Raw genomic sequence first — 18,498 nt, 5'->3', positions numbered from 1 at the left:
TCCATATCAGTTAATATATAATATATTTTCAGAATGAATACGTAACCACTGGTTACCAACAGATTGATTTGAGTGTGTCACTCACCAAACACCTGACAGAAAATAATGTGGATTTTAACTGAAACAGAAAAAAGACTGGGAGTTAAAGAGACAACTCTATCCATTCACTGGGTGATGCATGTATGCATGCTCCTGGATTGTTTGAGTACAGTGCCCTTCATGCAAGCTAAAGGGCAGAGTACTTAAGATGGCAGTTTTTCTATATAGTATTATTCAATAGCCTATACAACTAGAAAAGTTTATTTTTGATGAAAGGCATTTCATATTAAACAGTGTTTACATATGGACTGTTTTATGTGATACTTTTAGAAAGGCTGCATACTTTGCCTTTAATATTTGATATACACATATTGTTTTCTTTGAAAAAGTATGTAAACCAAGCTCTATATCTAGTAGCAAGATTTACCTATGAAAATACATTACAGGTACTGCATAAATGGTACTTACAGGAAGTATGGGCCTCTGAGGAGGGCTGTGATGGCTCTTCTGTTACTCTGATAGGAAGAATTCTGGTATGAAAACTAATTTCCACTTTTTGCGCCTGTAAAAGATTAGCAATAGATGTAAGTATTGCTGCAGATAAATGAACATATAGCATGAGAGTCAAAATTAGGGCATACTCTGGGTGAGCTACTGAAACATTTTACATCCAGTTTTGTAATGTCTATTTAATGAAGAAATGTACATATACTGAAATATGTAGAATTAGAAATATGCAGCTATTGTTAGCAACACCTTTCCTACATAAAATATAATTTTACGACATCCTTGCATTAAACTCAGAAAAATATTAAACCTCTAAGGTACTCTGAAGGGTGAACTGTGAGGGAATAAACTAGCCTGTATAATTATATCTTTTTGACCACCACAGTTTATATTTTTTATAGAGAAAAGGCATAATCTAAATGATTAAATATGTCAGATTCACTATGGCAAACAGGAACAAATAATAATGTATGATAATACCAATGCACAGTTTAATGGTTATCTAGGGTTAGAGGAAGTCAAACTTTTTCAGAGAAAATTTAAAGTTGAACTGTAGGCACAACATGTCTGTCTTTTATAAGAATAAATTATTTCCCAGAATTTAAAAGATAAAAATGTTATGGGTACAATACAATTGTACAATCCTGTTAAGTGTAAACCAGTATACACACACACCAACCACAGATTTGATTTGTGTTATAAAGTACAAAAAATATTTTGTTTTATACCCCCATAAGACCAAATTTGTGTAACACTTTCTTTATGTTATTATAATTTTATTTAATTGCATAAAGAAGTGTTTTGTCATGGGAAGAGGAGACACAAACTACAGGCAAAGGGATTGGCTGATGGCTGACCATGACAGAGAAATGGGTAGTAAACATCAGCCCACATGGCACCAATCCTTTATTTCGAAGGCACTGTAATAATTCTTTAGAAAAAAATCCAATGGCACACAGGATTGATGCAAGCAAGACTGCCTTGCGTGTTTTAATGCGGAGTCATGTTGAAGTCACTGTAATAATTCTGCCAGCTTCTTCAATGTAATCAATAGAATTATACAATACTCATTATCATATTGTGGTATTCTTTCAGAGAATAATAAAATCACCCTGGAATACTGAACAGCTCTGTCCTACACCTCATATTGTTTCCATCACCTTCAGCTGTCCAGGTTCTGGAAAAAAATGGATCCCATACCTGTACTGCATTCTAAAGTTGTTTAGTCATCATTAGCTAAGTTGGGCTAATACATTTATTTGCTCCTAAGGCCTATAATTAGGTTATGACAGGGACCTATGCAGATGCACTGTTAGAGTAACACATAACTGGCCTGGTGCAGTCCTCGTCCTAACAAGAGTTTTAAAAGGGTTGGGCATCCCCTTATTCAACATGATCTAATTGAATAGGGCTTTTGCTGAACATAGATTTTGCCTATTGTTGTAATGATGAAAATTCTTTGAATTTTGTTACTTCTTAAACTAAACAGGATAAGTAAAGAACTTGAAGCTATTGTCATTGGCATACACATGGTTCCAAAATGTTGGCCAGCCAAAGAAATATCTAATTGGGGACTGGCCGGTTTGAATATCCGTGAAATCTGTGCTAGGACTATTAAAATCATATTAAGCTTTAGATACTGTTCTAAGCACTCACTGCATTGTGAAAAAAACTATTCCTTATTTTGAGCTTTGTTTGGAATACATTAAAAGGGAATAGGTTGCATAAGTAAGGCAGTGTTATTATTATATTTTTAGAATATTTAATTATTTTTGCTTGTATTATATGGTGCACCAACTTACCACCTGCAACAGTTTCTCCACACATTCAGACACAACATTGTGTCCATGCCCAAGATGACCCCTCAGGTTTGCAGTTCCCATTAGCTGTTCTTGACACAAAGGGCATCGGAAAGTAGGCTGCAGAGCATGCTGGGACACTGCATGGCTTTGCACTTGATCCTCGGAGGGACTGACGTAGGCACAGAATGGGCAGCAGAAAACCTGCATTGGAAACATTTTTCATTAAATTAATGCCAGAAAGCTAAAACAAAAACAGAGACAAAGGGAAGATCTTAACTAATCAACAGTGGGCTGTAAAGAGTGGTTAAGGGTTACTTTACTTAATTACAGTTGCACTCTAAAACAGTTTAATGTGTGATGGTTATTCTACCCAGAGACCATTATTTGCAGGTCTGAGTGGAATCATCCTGCTGCTTTGCCGAGATTAAATCAAATCTCAACCATAAACTACACTGATCTTACTCCTTTTATTGTATCACCAACAGTATCAATGTTTCAGGGGGGTACAATAAAAGGGGTAAGCTCCCCAACTGCAGATAATTGTGTGTGTGCAGATCCGTAAAAAATGTTGCTGTTGCTAAGGGCCCTAGCCGGGCCAGAACCACCAGTGCAGTAGAAATAAATTGCAGAAGTGCGGTGGATTCATCACATTAACCCAGTGACCATATCACCATGTACAATTTTGAAAACCTTTAATAAGCATTTATTTTTAAAAGAAGTATTTCTAGTTTTACCCCCTTTATGTTTTTATAAATATTCAAACCTAAAGGAGGATGCAATTTTGATACGAACATAAACTTGGTCCACCTACAGTGGCACTACAAAGGATATCACCAGTCCCCTCAGTAGGATATGTAAGGGTTTATTCCCTAATTTATTTGAACAGAAATCTGATTGTAAGGTGCAATGCTTTGGCATGTCTCTCAACCTTATTGCTTTACACATAGATAATGAACATTATTTAACATATGCTGCCAAGTAATCATTTTAAATGCAGCAGCTCCCAGACTTGCATCACCAATACTTTCTGCACCAAGATAACCCACAGATTTAGTGTTCAAAGCCCATAACAATTTAGCACGATTGTCTCATTTGATTTTTAAATGTGAAACATGTCAGGACAGAGATTTAAATTAGGCCTTGGCCTTTCAACTGCACAAAGGCCCAACAGAGCCACACAGACCCAAAGCACAGTTCTCCAACACTTTTGGCAAATGCCAGAGGGGCTGTTGCTAAGGGTTTTTGGACTGCAACCGTCATTCTATTTTTACAGCTCATTTAGAACCTCATGGGTATATATGACAGATGGTACTTCACAACAACTCTAGTGTGTGTATGAGAATTATTCTCGACATTAGTGCAGTTAGGTAACTGCAATTATGTTGTATGTTAAAGAATGTGGTTGAACTGGCAAGAGCTGCAGGCAATATGTCAGCTCTTTCCAAGAATGATCTGCAAGAAAAAAAAATATATTGCCTTTGCTAAATGACATCTTAGGAATTATTACTTCATATAATTCATTTTTATATAAAAAGGTATACATTTCTATATGGGACTGAAGAGATTTTAAAACATTCCATATTAAGTGCATTTAACAGGAACAGTGTCCGTTAATGTCAAATGTGTGATCTCTAGTTTCGAAGAATATTTTCTGACACGCACAGGTTTGAAGTAGAAAGAAAGAACGAGAACATAATTAGACATTTTCTTCATTAGAAAACAAATACCTTGCATAAGCGTAGTGAGATCTGAGTGATTATGTACTATACCGGTTACTGGAACATGCTGACTTTTTCTGTGGGGAAGAGTTAAAAGTATGGAGGAGGCCAACCGACATGCTACAAAATTAGGAATACCACTGCACCTTGTGTTGATGGTTTTATAGGAAAAAATTACAGATATTTATATAATGTGCATATAGTGTGTGTGTGTGTATGCTTTGTTGCTGCTTGAGTTTCTTGTGCAGATAATAACGTGACTTTACTTTACACAGAAATGACTTGACAGCTCCATTAGTAAAGTATTATGATGTTAGTTCCATATCTTGTTGACAGTGACTGATTTGCATGAAGCTATTATGGCTGAGCAGGGCAGTCTATAGACATGTAAGAATATTATAGGATAATTGAGAGACAAGAGATCAAGGAGGAGAGAAGTGGAGAGAAGCAATGAACCAATAAGTATGATAATAAAGGAAATGGAGAGGAACAATCATGCACAAAATAGAACCAATAAGAAAGCAAAAATAAAGCCTGGATAAAGAATGGGAAGCGTAGGAACATCAAGTAAAATAAACCTTGAAAAATGAGATCTAAACTTGGGACAAAGTAGATGATACTAACACACTGTATTAACAGAAGTGTAAAACCTATTTTAGTATGCAACTAAAGGTAAAATTACTGGGGGTTGTGCCATGATAAAGCCATTTTGCTCTGGTTTACTAGCATTCCCTGCACGTCAATGCCCCGGGGAGCACTTCTGCAGTACAGATATTGCAGTGCTGAGGTGAAAAGTAAGCCAGACTAGTCATTTTAGGTGAAATATGGAATAATCCAATTTGGATCAATCAGATCATTATGGGAGCAACTAGTGGGAGGATATTGCATCAATGCAGAGTCACAGTCATTGGGATTTTCCAATTTGATGATTCAGGATGTTCCATTGAATTCTGTAACATCCTGGATACATTATGCCTGAAGAGATGTAATTTTGAAATCTAAAAAGATACATTGTTTTACATATCTCAGTATAAACAGTATCATGTTTATTTTTAAAAAAATAAAGTGAACACAGTTAGAGGAGAGTTATTTATAGGAAACCAACAATGTTCAGCTGAAATCTGTTTCGGACTACTGACAGAGCCCATGTACAAGGGGAAAAATACTACTTTAGTCACTGCCCAAGCAGAGCCATTTTTATTACATGCGAGTCAGATAGGCTGAGACATTACTCGTCTGTAGTAAAGCAGACAAACTTGGCCAGCTAGGAGATAAGGCCAACCGCAGCATACAAAATACACTTATGCATATTTACAACTGACAGTGGCATCCGTGTCCAGACTGGGTTTCAAAATAGGCCCCAGCATTTCAGGTACAAACAGCCACAGGGAGTTTAATGAATGGGCCTGTAAATCTAAACCATGTCATAGTTAAACCACTGATGGGTTTGGTTAGGTTAGTGTGGGTTTTCGGTGCATTGATGTGGGTATGTCACTATAAGTGATAGCGTGTGCAGTTGTGATTGTGCCATCTGCCCATCTCTGCCATTTATTAGCGGTGATGCATATTGTGTGTGTGTGGGGGGGCAATTAATCAGCATTTAATGCTTTAGTATGGCGTTTAAAGGGATAACTGTCCTGGGAAAACATATTTTTCTCAAAACGCATCGGTTAATAGTGCTGTTCCAGCAGAATTATACACTGAAATCAAATTTTCAAAAGAGCAAACAGATTTTTTTATATTCAGTTTTGAAATCTGACACGGGGCTAGACATGGTGTCAGTTTCCCAGCTGCCCCTAGTCATGTGACTTGTGCTCTGATAAACTTCAGTCATTCTTTACTGCTGTATTGCAAGTTGGAGTGATATCACCCCCTCCCTTCTCCTCCCCAGCAGCCTAACAAAAGAATAATGGGAAGGTAACCAGATAGCAGCTCCCTAAAGGTGGCCATACATGGGCACGAGTTGGCAGCTTATTGGCCCGTGTATGGGGCCCTCCAACCGGCTTCCCCGATCGATATCTGGCAGAAAGTCGGACATCTCTGTTCGTTTATGCGGTCCTGCGATCCGACCGCCCGTTACCCATCGTTAGGATCCGATACAGCCCAATACTGATCACCTCAAGGTGGGCATATCGGGGAGAGATCCGCTTGTTTGGCGATGTCTCCGTATATGGCCACCTTAACACACAAGATAACAGCTCCCTGGTAGATCTAAGAACAACACCCAATAGTAAAAGCCAAGTCCCACTGAGACTGATTCAGATACAAGTAGGAGAAATAACAGCCTGCCAGAAAGTAGTTCCATCCTAAAGTGCTGGCACAAGTCACATGACTGGGGCAACTGGGAAACTGACAATATGTCTAGCCCCATGTCAGATTTCAAAATGAAATATAAAAGAATCTGTTTGCTCTTTTGAGAAATGGATTTCAGTGCAGAAGTCTGCCGGAGTAGAACTATTAACTGATGTGCTTTGAAAAAAAACATGTTTTCCCATGACAGTATCCCTTTAAATTCTAACACGCTAAATCGTGTGCTGCTAAAAGAGTTCAGTTTCAGAAGAGAGAGGGTCTGACTAATAGTAGCAATACTATGGTTAGAGAAAATAATTAACTGTATTGGAGCATACTTTATAAGGCTGACTGTCTCTTGGTGTAAGGCCTGTTTTGTTTAGTTGTGTTATAGTTTATGTGTGTTATAGGTCAGGAACCTATTTGTTCAGTTTACAACAGCGAGAAGAAGGCGCAGGCATTTAAGCTGTTGCTGAACCACAGCTCCCACCATGCCCTCCTAGATGATGGGTGTTGCCTTGTGTCAGTGACGCTGATCCTGTTTCATGCAATGTAACATTGTCTCCCATGTGATTAGTGGCCACTTACCGTTCTGTACAAACAAGACTCATCTTCCATATCCATGCAGCTCACTGTGAGACTAAGGAGCAAGTTAGGGCTTCTCCTGTCCCAGTACGGCGGCTTCATGCAGCTCCCTTGTCCCTGTGCTACTACCCACCCTCCTTTCTACTGATCTCCCCCCACTCCTAGCGTATAACTGGCTCCTTCTAAACTCCTTCTGCCCCCGAATTCCTCACTCTTTTTCTAACTTCTCCGCTACCTCCCACTGTCCCCACCGGCTTCCCCAGCACTCGCTTGCCTTCCTCGCTTCCTGTCACGCTGTACCCCCTCCTCCTTCTCTCCCCTACTTTCTCTATTGGCAGAGCCCCGCTTTTTGCCCTCTTTACCCCTATAATTAGGGCTGCTTTTTGTCGCTCTTTGCTTCTTTCGGCCTAGCTGGTAAACAAAATCCTCTTCCCCCTCCTTTCTCCACCCCTGCTGGGTGTTCCAGAATTGGGCCCATGCTTAACCCTCGCCTGCCCGGCCCTTCCCTGGGAAGAAGGCCTCGCTGCTTCCTGCGGCTGCTGTTTCATGCAGGACATGTGACTGCAGGGCGTGCTGGGGCTAGTCACTGGCTGCAATTAACACATCGGAGCAAAAGCGTCATGCTCTCCTCAGAGCACCGGCTGCTGTTCAACTACAAACTATATGGTTGTTGAGGAACTCTGGGAGTTATAGTAAACACCAGCTGGCGGGGAACTTGCACAAAACTAGTTTCTACACAAAACATTGACTGCCTTTTTGATTTATTTCTGCTATATACTGTATCTGGCAAAGCAGGATTTTTATATGGGATATACATATAAGCATAACAAAAGTTTGCACTCACAGGTCTTACAAATGGAAAAATAAGGTGTTTAGAAAAAAAAATATTTTCTAAATAAACACCCTTTTCCATTCGTAAGACCTGTGAGTGTGAGCTTTTTTTGTGCTTATCAAGATTGAATAATCAGGGGAATTTTGCACAAAAGGCCAGTAGCACCTTTACACGTGTCCCTTATTATTCAGAGTTGGCCCATTCATCTTACAGTGTGAGAAGCGCAAAAATGCTTGCATATCGAATCACATCATTTGAGGGCTCATAGGGGCATCCAGAAATCTCATTGACTAACGTTTATTGAAGTCGGAATATGATATCTGACTTGAGACTTTGGCGCAATACCTCAGGGTTCCTTTGTGGCTGCAGTCACACATGACCAGTGGCATAACTACCAAGAGTGCAGTTGCACCCGGATCCACAGCCCCTAGGGGCCTGTTGGAACCGTGATAACCAGCGTCGGACTGGGATGCCAGGGGCCCACCAGAAAACCTTAGACTGGGAGCCCACTTTCCAAACTATTATTCCTCCTCTACTCACTAAACCTCTTTATTCTCCAAGTCTTTTATATCTACTTACTATACTCTATTGTTCCATTATTAAGCCTCTTTTTCCTAAAAAGAAATAGGGAATGACCATGAAATATGTCAAATGGTTAGAAGCAAGAGGGTCCACTGACACCTGGGCCCACCGGGAGTTTTCCTGGTTTCCCGGTGGGCCAGTCCGACACTGGATAACGGTTATTGCGAGTGGCGGCGCAAGGGGAGATTTTACAGCATGCATGCCAGCAGCACTCCAGCGTATGATTTAAAGGGGGTGAGTCTGACAGGGGGGCCCAGGTGTCCATCCTGTACCAGGGCCCGCTGGCAACTAGTTACGCCACTACACATGACTCAACATCATTCATTAAAGGGGTGGTTCACCTTTGAGGTAACTTTTTGTATGTTATAGAATGTCCAATTCCTAGCTACTTTGCATTTGGTCTTCATTATTTACTTTTGGAGTTATTTGCCTTTTTCTTCTAATCCTTTCCAACTTTCAAATGGGGGGTCACAGACCCCATCTAAAAACAAATGCTCTGTAAGACTACAGATTTATTGTTATTGCTTCTTTTTATTACTCATCTTTCTGTTCAGGCCTCTCCCATTCATATTCCAGTCTCTTTTTCAAATCAGAGCATGGTTGCTAGGGTAATTTGGACCTTAGCAATCAGACTGCTGAAATTGCAAACTGGAGAGCTGCTGAATAAAAATCTAAATAACTCAAAAACCACAAATAATAAAAAATGAAAACTAATTGCAAATTGTCTGAGAATATCACTGTCTACATTAAACTAAAAGCTAATTTAAAGGTGAACCATTGCACCCCACCAGTAGTCCAGATGCATCAGGCGTAAATAAGTCTATTAATGTAGCTTCACTGTTTATAGAGCAGCTAGCATCAGTAGGCACAGTGTATTTTTGCCTAAAGATTCTGCTACAGATGTAATTTTGACACAGAGTGCCAAAAATTACACATTTTCAGCTCAACTGAATCTGATTTGCTTAAAGCACACAAAAAAATGCTGCATTCTGAGTAAAAAAAATTTAAGAATTGTGTCTGAAATGCACTTTTCACACCACATTCTAACATCAATACTAATCATTGGGTATGATTTCTGTGTGCTCCAGTGAGCCCTCACATCCCAAAGCACCTAAAGGTCTGTCACTGGGCTGGGAAACTGCTGAGAAGTATTGTGCTTCTGAAGTTGCAGTTGCACTTCATGGTTTCCCAGAGCCATAGTCCCTTCCTACTACATGCTCAGATGTGACTAAAGGTGGCCATAGATGTAGCGATCTGCTTGTTTGGAGATATCTCTCCCCGGTATACCCACATTGAAGTAGGCAATATCGGGTTGATCCGATCATGGGCCCTGGGAACGCACAGATGCAGCCACGATCCAACGGGATTTTTTAACCAGATATCAATCAGGGAAGCCGGTCGGATGGCCACACACACGGGCCAATAAGCTGCCAACTCAGTCTGTCTGCAGCTTTTATCGGCCTGTGTATTGGGGCCTTATGCATGTTATTATTAAGATTTCCCACAGACTGACTGCTTTGAACTGCTTTTCTGTCAGGCCACTGGCCACACTATGTACAAAGGCCACAGCAGTCACACCAGCTGGTCAGATTCAGGAGGGAGCCTACATCTGAGCAGTTTAATGAACAGACAAAAAACAAGCACACACATATAGAGAGGTTGGAGCACTACTTTCATGCTTGTGATACATAAAATCTTCATTGTGCACCAAATAAACACACATACCGTTGTCCCTTCTGCAGGTTTTTCACACTCTGTACTGGCTGCTTCGTCTGGTCCAGGGCCTACATTAAGATGAGTGGGAGAGGATGCAACAGTAAAGAGTTAGGCAATCGTATTGGTTTGTACAATGTTTGTCAGCATATAAAGTTTCTCCAGAAGTACCAGAGAGAGTATGTGGTGAAAATGCCTTTGAATGTCCCAGTCTGGCACTGCTTCTGCTTTTGACATAAAGCTTATTTAATTCTGTCAGTTGTTACATGGACTATTCACCCCTCCTTCTGGCTTCTTGCCTCCAGCTGCAGGCTACATTTACCACAGGAGAGTTCACTGCTGTGACATGATAAGCAGGTTGGAAATACAATTTTTGTAAACTCCTGCCCACTTGATTTAGTCATGCTGTGGCTCTGCTAAGGAAGTGAAAGCCTCAGATATAGGTAAGTGTGAGGAAAGGTAACAATGGACTGTGTTCCAACATAGCTGTGCGGCTACACTATAAACCTTTGTGTAAAAGGGGGAAGCATTTTGGGCAAAAATTATTGTTAGCCCCAAAGGCACATACTGTAGGTTCTTAGCCCCCAAACAACAAATTCCACCCAGGAAATCTTCTTACTCACTTTGGGACATGCCTTTGCTCTCTTCGTCTGATTCTGGGTTTGGAGTGAATTCTGAAGACCTCAGTGTTTTAACTAAAAAAAAAATATAGGTTAAAAGAACCTTTAATACTTTCAAAATACTTTTGAAATAAAACATAACCTACAGATTAATAAGTTACTTATCAAAGAATCATATCAAATTGACATGCACATATCAGTAATATTGGCCTTTTACATATTTTACCTTGAGCTCCCTTTTTAATATTCTGCATTTTTACTCACTGGACAACTAACAGGAAAAAATGTGTGGAAAAGACATAGGTCTACCCATTCACTGGCTGATGTAATCTTCCATGTATGCATGTCATTTGTTTGTGCCTGAGATCAGCACCTCATGCAAGTGAGAGGGATGGGCTTTAGTATTATAATTATTCTTCTTACAGAAATTATTCCTCATTCACAACAGTCCCTGCCCCAGTGAAATTTACAACCTAATATCCATATCAATTTCACACACACACACTATGGGTTGTTTTATTAGAAACCAACTCTAAGGAAAGGGGCAGCAGATTAATAAGAGCATGCAGGGTCCTTGAGAAAAGAATCTTAAGAGGGGGTTGGCTGTCGGAGCTGCTCCCCCCATGGCCTTTTTTAAGGCCATATTTTCTATAGGGGTACACTAGCAAGATGGGGGGTGCTGATCTCCTGCTGGCTCAGTGTATGTACAATACAGTGTCAATAATACACATGCTCAGACCCGGCAATACAGAAGAGGGAAAAATCACAAATAAATGCACCACTGGCCAAAATAAATAATACCCTATATCCAATTGTTAAGTGCCAAATAATTGAGAAATCAAAATGTAAAATTGCCCAACCCTTAATATATTTACTGTATTAGTGCAGACAGTACACACCATAGGAAGCAAACATAATGTCAGATATTCAACTGGATAGTATAATTATATGGTTATAAAGACAAGCATTCTCAAACAGGGACAAAGAGAGTTTGACAAGGGACATATTATTCAGGGAAGCAATGAGAACAGGCAATTTAAAAGGCAGAGAGACGCGAGAGGACTGGGTGAGGGGACAGGCACAGTGTCACCAGATAAACGATTATACTGAAAATTGACAGTTGTGGGGAATTTATTCCCGTTTCAGCTAATTAAAGTGTTAAAGTTCTTTAACACCATTCAACAGCCGCCAAAATCATAAAATATTGATCAGGAGATGGGCCCAGAGCCAGACAAGAAGGAGGGGTAGGAGGGAGAAAGAGGGAGGGCACAGAGAGAAAGGAACTGAGAGGATAAGAATGCAGGACAGGTTAAGGCTAAGATTAGGTATATGTGGTTCCAAGTCAATGATTGCATCAGTGGATTTTCTTGTGAATTTAAAAACAACAATTAAAGCACTGACATTTATGTTGCATTTTACAACAGGCAACAGGATCAGAAACAGCTCTTACTAACTGCAGTGAAGAATATTAATTGAAAGCTGTAGCTTTCTGTAGATGAACGGATTGTGTACCAGCAAAACCCAATTATTCGTAGATATAATTGTGTTTTATTGAAATGGTCAAGAGTTTATTCTGGATTCACAGATAGTATATTGTTAGTACAGGCGTGGGATCTTTTATCTAGAATGCTTGGGACCTGGGATTTTTTTGAAAAAGGGCTTTTTCCCTGTAATCTAGATCACCACACCTTAAATTTAAATAAAACTTGAGCTACTGAATTTATATAAATGTATGCCTGAAAGCTACTTTATTTAAATAGCTAAAAGCTTTTTTTTTTTTTTTGTATGGTATCTTGCATTGCTTCATGTTAAGCACGCCTGAAGGCTTAATTAGTTAACATGCATAATTTATAAATACAATTGTGTAACCCCCATGTTACAGCAGCTCATGAAAGAAAAAATGGATTATTTAAGTGGCTTATTGACTGTTCAGGCCTAAATATTTATTTATTTATTTTTCAGTAATATCACTATATATATATATATATATATATATATATATATATATATATATATATATATATATATATATATATATATATATATATATATATATTTAGAGATTTAAATGTTTCCACAAGACTTTGACTGCCCACTTTTAGTTTTCCTTGTGCCAGGCATTTAGTAGGAAAGTAGCTTTGATGTACTGCAGATAGAATATACATTTAAGTAGACAAGTGGAAGAGTTTCACTACGTTATACTTGATTTATAAAAAACGTAACACAACTTGACAGCTTGGTTAAGTATTTATTTTTACCAGACCATATTCTTACGTATAGTACCTAAAACCTCCAGGCCCCAAACAGTTAGCTTTTGGGAGAACTCATAAGAGAGAAATGAACCTCATAAGAATGTTTCTTGGTAACCACAACTAAATTTCTTCTTACTTCTGAAGGCGCTTCTACAGTATTATTTAGGCATCTGGCTGCTGTGTCACATTTTTCAGTTCTTATCGGATTGTTCATCAGGTGGGGGGGGGATAGTTGGGGGCCACAAAAGTATAATCTTTATTTCACATATGAAATTAACACGGTAGTGGAAATAGTGTTAGATAAATGAAGCTGTTTGACTTATCTATTCTGCCATTTTGTTAAACCTCTGATAATGAAATGTTGATCCTGCTGACTGCTGAAAATACCTGATGAATTGCTCTAGCGGCGCACATAAATATTTTATGGTTTTTAGGCATCTCTATAAGTGTATGCTATCTGCAAGCTATGTAAAGGAAAGAAATGAAGGGTACAAATGAAATTTTGGTCCAGAAAATTTGCCTTGAGAAACAGTGAATTATCATTGATTATTTAATATAATATATATTGAAGTGCTATATAATTTTACATTTTCCTAAAGACTTACAGTTTATTGAATCTTGCTGCAATTTTATTGAATCTTGCTGCAATTTTATTTAAAAAGTATTGTGCCATATGTGGTTAGCTAATGACAAGATCAATATAATTTTACCTGGCTTCAGCATCAGATTGCTTATATTCTGCAGTTCTTACCATGTTCCTGTGGAAGGGGGCCTCTGCAGACACTGATGATTCCTTCCAGCATAACTTCCCCCTGTGTTAGCCTCCACTGTGCAAGGCTTTGATGGTGACTTGGTGAACGCAAATGCGCCGTCATCCCAAGACAAGAGCTAACTATACTGTCACATGGGCTACAGCGGAAGCTTGTGTCACTTTCACCGGCACCATCCATTGAATTCAAGAACTACACAAAAGACATACAAAAAAAACAATCTTAGCAAAATACAGTAAACGTATTTGCACAACCCTTGTTATAAAGACAAGATATCTGGCTTGTAAGACTGCATGTGAAGTCTGCAGATTCACAAAAGTTACACATAATATAGTTTTCATGATATAAAAGTGTCACATGATAACATGTTGTATGTCATACACACAAGCACTGGAACTATTGATTTATAATATTTTCTGTAAAATCAAGATTATTCACAATGAAACCAGATTTCCTATTTTATTCTAACTGCATTAAAGCAACACTTTGCAGATAAGTCATGGTTATAGAAAAGAATAAGCTTCTGTGTTCCCAGTATTACTTTAGTGTCCCTGGAGCACATTGTGTCATCTGACTGCTGAGTAAGCTGTTACCAGGAATGGAGGAATTAAAATAATACACAGGTAACTAAGTGCTGGCACCTGTACCTGAAAGAAAAGAACACTTTTTGTACAGATTCTCTGCTTAACCTAGTCATCCCATCTGTACTGCTTCAACATTCCTTGGCTTTCTTGGCATTCAGTATAATTATATCATTATAATTATTCTGTCTTGTCTTGCTGAGTAAAACAAGCGTGCTCTCGTAACTCGTTACTACTCAGAGAGGGAATTCTGCACCTTTTACCCAATCTTGATGCTGACAGGCCAGGCTGAGGGAAATGCATGATTTTCTGAACCTCAGTTTGCAAGCAAGAGGGAAACTATAAAAACATTACTGCCACTCTATTTGCCTGTACTAAAGTTATCTTAGTTAAATTAACTCTTACTCATAAGAGCAAGAATATGCAAATTAATAAGTTTAATGGTCAGAATAACACAGAATATTTTACTGTATTTACTAAACAAAAAAAGATTAGCATCATGCCAAGTGGATGACATGAACAAAACATCTTGCATTCTAGGAATCTCAGAAACAGATCATATGTTGCTATAAATAATAACTTAATATGTCGATAAGACATATCAAAGGTCGAGTTTTAGAGGTTTCTGAGGTTACCTCGAATGAACTCAATTTGAATGCTTTTGAATTATATCCTTTTAGAAGTAGTTTTTAGTTTTCATAAACTTAATTACACATGGTTTCAATACTCAGTGAGGACTTGGAGGAGATCAACAAAGCAATGTAATGAAAGGTGCAAAGTTTGCCCAACTCTTACTGCACCATAGCAGAAAATCAGGTAGTAAATTCTACATGTTGATTGATTGCTGTGGGGTATTAGACCAAAAGCAAACCCTGCAACTTTTTACCTTGAAATGCTAATCTTATGAATAGGCCCATACAGCAGTATCCATGAAAGCATGAGACGATGAAAAAAATGCTAGACACAGTCTGATTGGTTTATATATAGTGAATAAAGTGACCCCTCTTGTAAAATATAAGGATATTATAATAACAGAGAAGTTCCATGATCCATCAGTCATGTGACAGAAATGACATCAATAAGCTCCAATTATAACAGATGACATAACTAAGCACAGTTTATATAGTGAATAAAGTACCCCAGTTGTAAACTATAAGGATATTATAAGTTACCAAGGAGTTTCATGACCATATAAAAACACGAGGCCGAAGGTCATGGAACTCCAAGGTAACTTCTAATATCCTTATATTTTGCAACTGGAGGTACTTTATTTATTAGAATACACAAGTTTCAGTGAGTCATGTGACAGAAATTACATCAGAGCTCACCGTTTATAACTGGTGACATTAGAACTGTTTATAAGGATATCATTTACAGGATATTCATGGCTTTTTTGTATTATATAGTGAATAAAGTACCCCCTCTTGTAAAATATAAGGATATTATTAGTTACCGAGGAGTTTCATGACCATATAAAAACACGAAGCCGAAGGCCGAGTGTTTTTATACAGGTCATGGAACTCCGAGGTAACTTCTAATATCCTCATATTTTACAACTGGGGGTACTTTATTTATTATAATACACAAATTTTAGTGAGTCATGTGACAGAAATGACATCACTACTCACCGTTTATAACTGATGACATCACTACTCACCGTTTATAAGGATATAATTTACAGGATATTCATGGCCTTTGTGTATTATAAGGATATAATTTACAGGATATTCATGGCTCTTGTGTATTATAACATCTTATTTACAACAAACCCGTAATATATCTATAGTTCATTATTAAAGATGTTCCAGCAAGTGTCAGAATAATTTTAAATAAGAAGTTAAAGGGGAAACATAACTTTTTGAAACGTAAACATAAACATAATTTCAAGCAACTTTGCAATATACTTTGCAATATATCTCATTTAAAAATATGCAGACTTTTCATGATTTTTAATGGTTTCTGACAGTTCCCTAAGACTAGCCCCCTGCTCTCCTGTTGATCTCTCTGACTACTTTGCTGAGCTGGCTGACTACAGTTACTTTGTATCAACAGCCATTTGTCCTGAGTAGGGTTGCTACCTTTATGTCTGGCTGAGACTGGGCGGGTCCGTGACATCAGTGGGCGTGTCTGTGACATCAGTGGGCGGACCTGTGACGTCAGTGAGTGGGGCTATGATGCGCCGATCAGCGATTGGCTGATCACCGTGTCAATCAAGGGAATCCCGCCCAGTTTTCCTTATTTGGAAAACCGGGCAGGAAGTATAGACCTGGGCAACCCCTAAAAATACCGGGCTGTCCGGGTCAAAACCGGACAGGTGGCAACCCTAGTCCTGAGCCTGCATCCTCCAAACCCCATAATTCCCTGCACACATGATTTCAATAAGGAAAGGAATATAAACGTGAAATGAATTGTGGGATATGTAGTTCCTGCATGTTGTCTGTAAGCTGTGTGGAGAAGTTGTAACATCAGTGTTTTAGTCCCTCCTTCCCTGCCAGGATTTCGAATGTTACAGAAAGATAAAAACTGAACCCTGTGTTCCTGACTGGTTTAATAAATACTGGGGTTCATTTACGCAAAATTTTGAAGATGCAATCCCGACAAAATAGCACATTTAATAAATGTTCTCCATTGTGTTGATTCTCAATATCAGACACTGCTTATATAGCACACGTAAGGACAGTAAGTCACACACACTGTATGATGTGCAGTCTGTGGGACTCATTTACTAACTAGAGTCGTGTCCAGGCTGTTTTACATCACTCATGTAATCCTGGTATTATAATGAATGGTAGGTGTTGATAGAAATAAACAATGCTCTAGAACTGCCATATGCTCAGGTAGGTAAATATCCCTTACAGGTAAATAAAAACTACTGCTCTAAGACATTCTAAGAACTTCACAATAAGCCACAGCAAACGTCTTTCACAAAAATGGGAAAAAATAATATGTATCTGTACAACTTTTTTTGTCTGCAGGGTTTATTATCTCCCAACAGATCATAATGTAGAGAATTGTGTTATATTTAAATATTATTGGTTCCTTTACTATATGGAAAAACACTTGCTATAGCATGCTGCAATGGTGATTTAGGGGACCTTTTGAGAAACATTTGTTTGCAAGGCTCCATGTTTTAAAAAAACCCACACGTTTTGGTACATAACCAATTTCAAAACTTCACCTTGTATACCCTGAGGCTTTCTTCATGGCCTCCTCCCTGCACATGCAGCTGCAACTTCTCTCTGCTGTTGCTGTCAAACCCACAGAGATTACATCTCAAGTTCAGTGGAGGGAAAGAAGAAGCTTGACTGTAGCCACTGATGGGTAACTCTACTGCTGAGGCCTGGGCTGTAGCTAGTGCAGCGCCTCCTTCCCGCATATGGGCAGCCAGTTGGTACTTCTGAGCATGCTTATCGGTCTTCAGATGCAGCTGAAAGTTGGCTTTAAGTTGAGTGCTATAGGAGCACAGACGGCAGCAGTGCAAATCTCCTCTAACTTCTCTCCACTCTCTTTCGGGAAGAGATCGGCCTCTACTTGCATGAGAAAGCAATCCCTCCAAGCTATCAGTAGTAAAGGAGCGGCATATCAGACACCGAAATATGCCAGTTGAGGGCTCCTCCTCCAGGTTAGAGGAGAATGAATCCTGCAAGAGTGCAGATGAAGGAATGGGAATGTTGGAAGGGCCCAAACTGTTGAGTTGAGGGCCTGAGGCAGATTCTGTGGTAAGGAGGCTGCACGCTGATGAGAGAAAAGACAGATGCATTATAATACAGATAGGAGGTAGCATTAAAAAGTTATCTGTGCCAGACAATCACTATACTGCAGTAATATAACTACAGTTATATGACGTACTATGCTGTAAATGTTGTAATGCTTTAATTGACTACACAGTTAAAAATATACCTAAAAATTGTGTCTTATGTAAATTATAGCTTCAGAATAGTAAATATTGTGCTACAAAACATTGTTTAAATAAACTCAATGGAAAATGTACATGTTTCAGTAAAGAATATAACAATACTGTTTTCCAATTCCATTTCCCGGTATCATATGTGCGTGTACAATCCACAAGGCACCTAAATACTGCACCTAAAGACTGTATTGTATTGTTTTTTTGTTGTTTTTTTTTGGTATGAAAACAACTTATTAAGTTCTTCAAATAATTTCATAAACCATACACCTACCCCCATTGTAACGTCTACTTCTCTTTA

The 18,498-nt window shown here is 38.7% G+C and overlaps 2 protein-coding genes across 2 annotated transcripts in view; one reads left to right on the top strand and one right to left on the bottom strand.

The window, feature by feature from the left end:
- The window catches only part of thtpa.L (thiamine triphosphatase L homeolog), a 72,794-nt gene that overhangs the window by 15,047 nt on the left and 39,249 nt on the right, over positions 1-18,498 (top strand). The window lies entirely within an intron of this gene.
- The window catches only part of zfhx2.L (zinc finger homeobox 2 L homeolog), a 45,984-nt gene that overhangs the window by 13,579 nt on the left and 13,907 nt on the right, over positions 1-18,498 (bottom strand). Inside the window, exons 3-8 of the mRNA XM_018259455.2 lie at positions 17,469-18,025; positions 13,691-13,901; positions 10,691-10,762; positions 10,080-10,138; positions 2,349-2,549; positions 508-601 (exon numbers count right to left, since the gene is read on the bottom strand). Coding sequence (XP_018114944.1) covers positions 508-601; positions 2,349-2,549; positions 10,080-10,138; positions 10,691-10,762; positions 13,691-13,901; positions 17,469-18,025 — 1,194 coding nt within the window. The remainder of the gene's footprint in view (positions 1-507; positions 602-2,348; positions 2,550-10,079; positions 10,139-10,690; positions 10,763-13,690; positions 13,902-17,468; positions 18,026-18,498) is intronic.

The sequence above is a fragment of the Xenopus laevis genome, chromosome 1L, assembly GCF_017654675.1.
Source record: "Xenopus laevis strain J_2021 chromosome 1L, Xenopus_laevis_v10.1, whole genome shotgun sequence".
NCBI classification, from domain to species: Eukaryota; Metazoa; Chordata; class Amphibia; order Anura; family Pipidae; genus Xenopus; species Xenopus laevis.
This window is presented reverse-complemented; position numbering and strand designations above follow the sequence as displayed.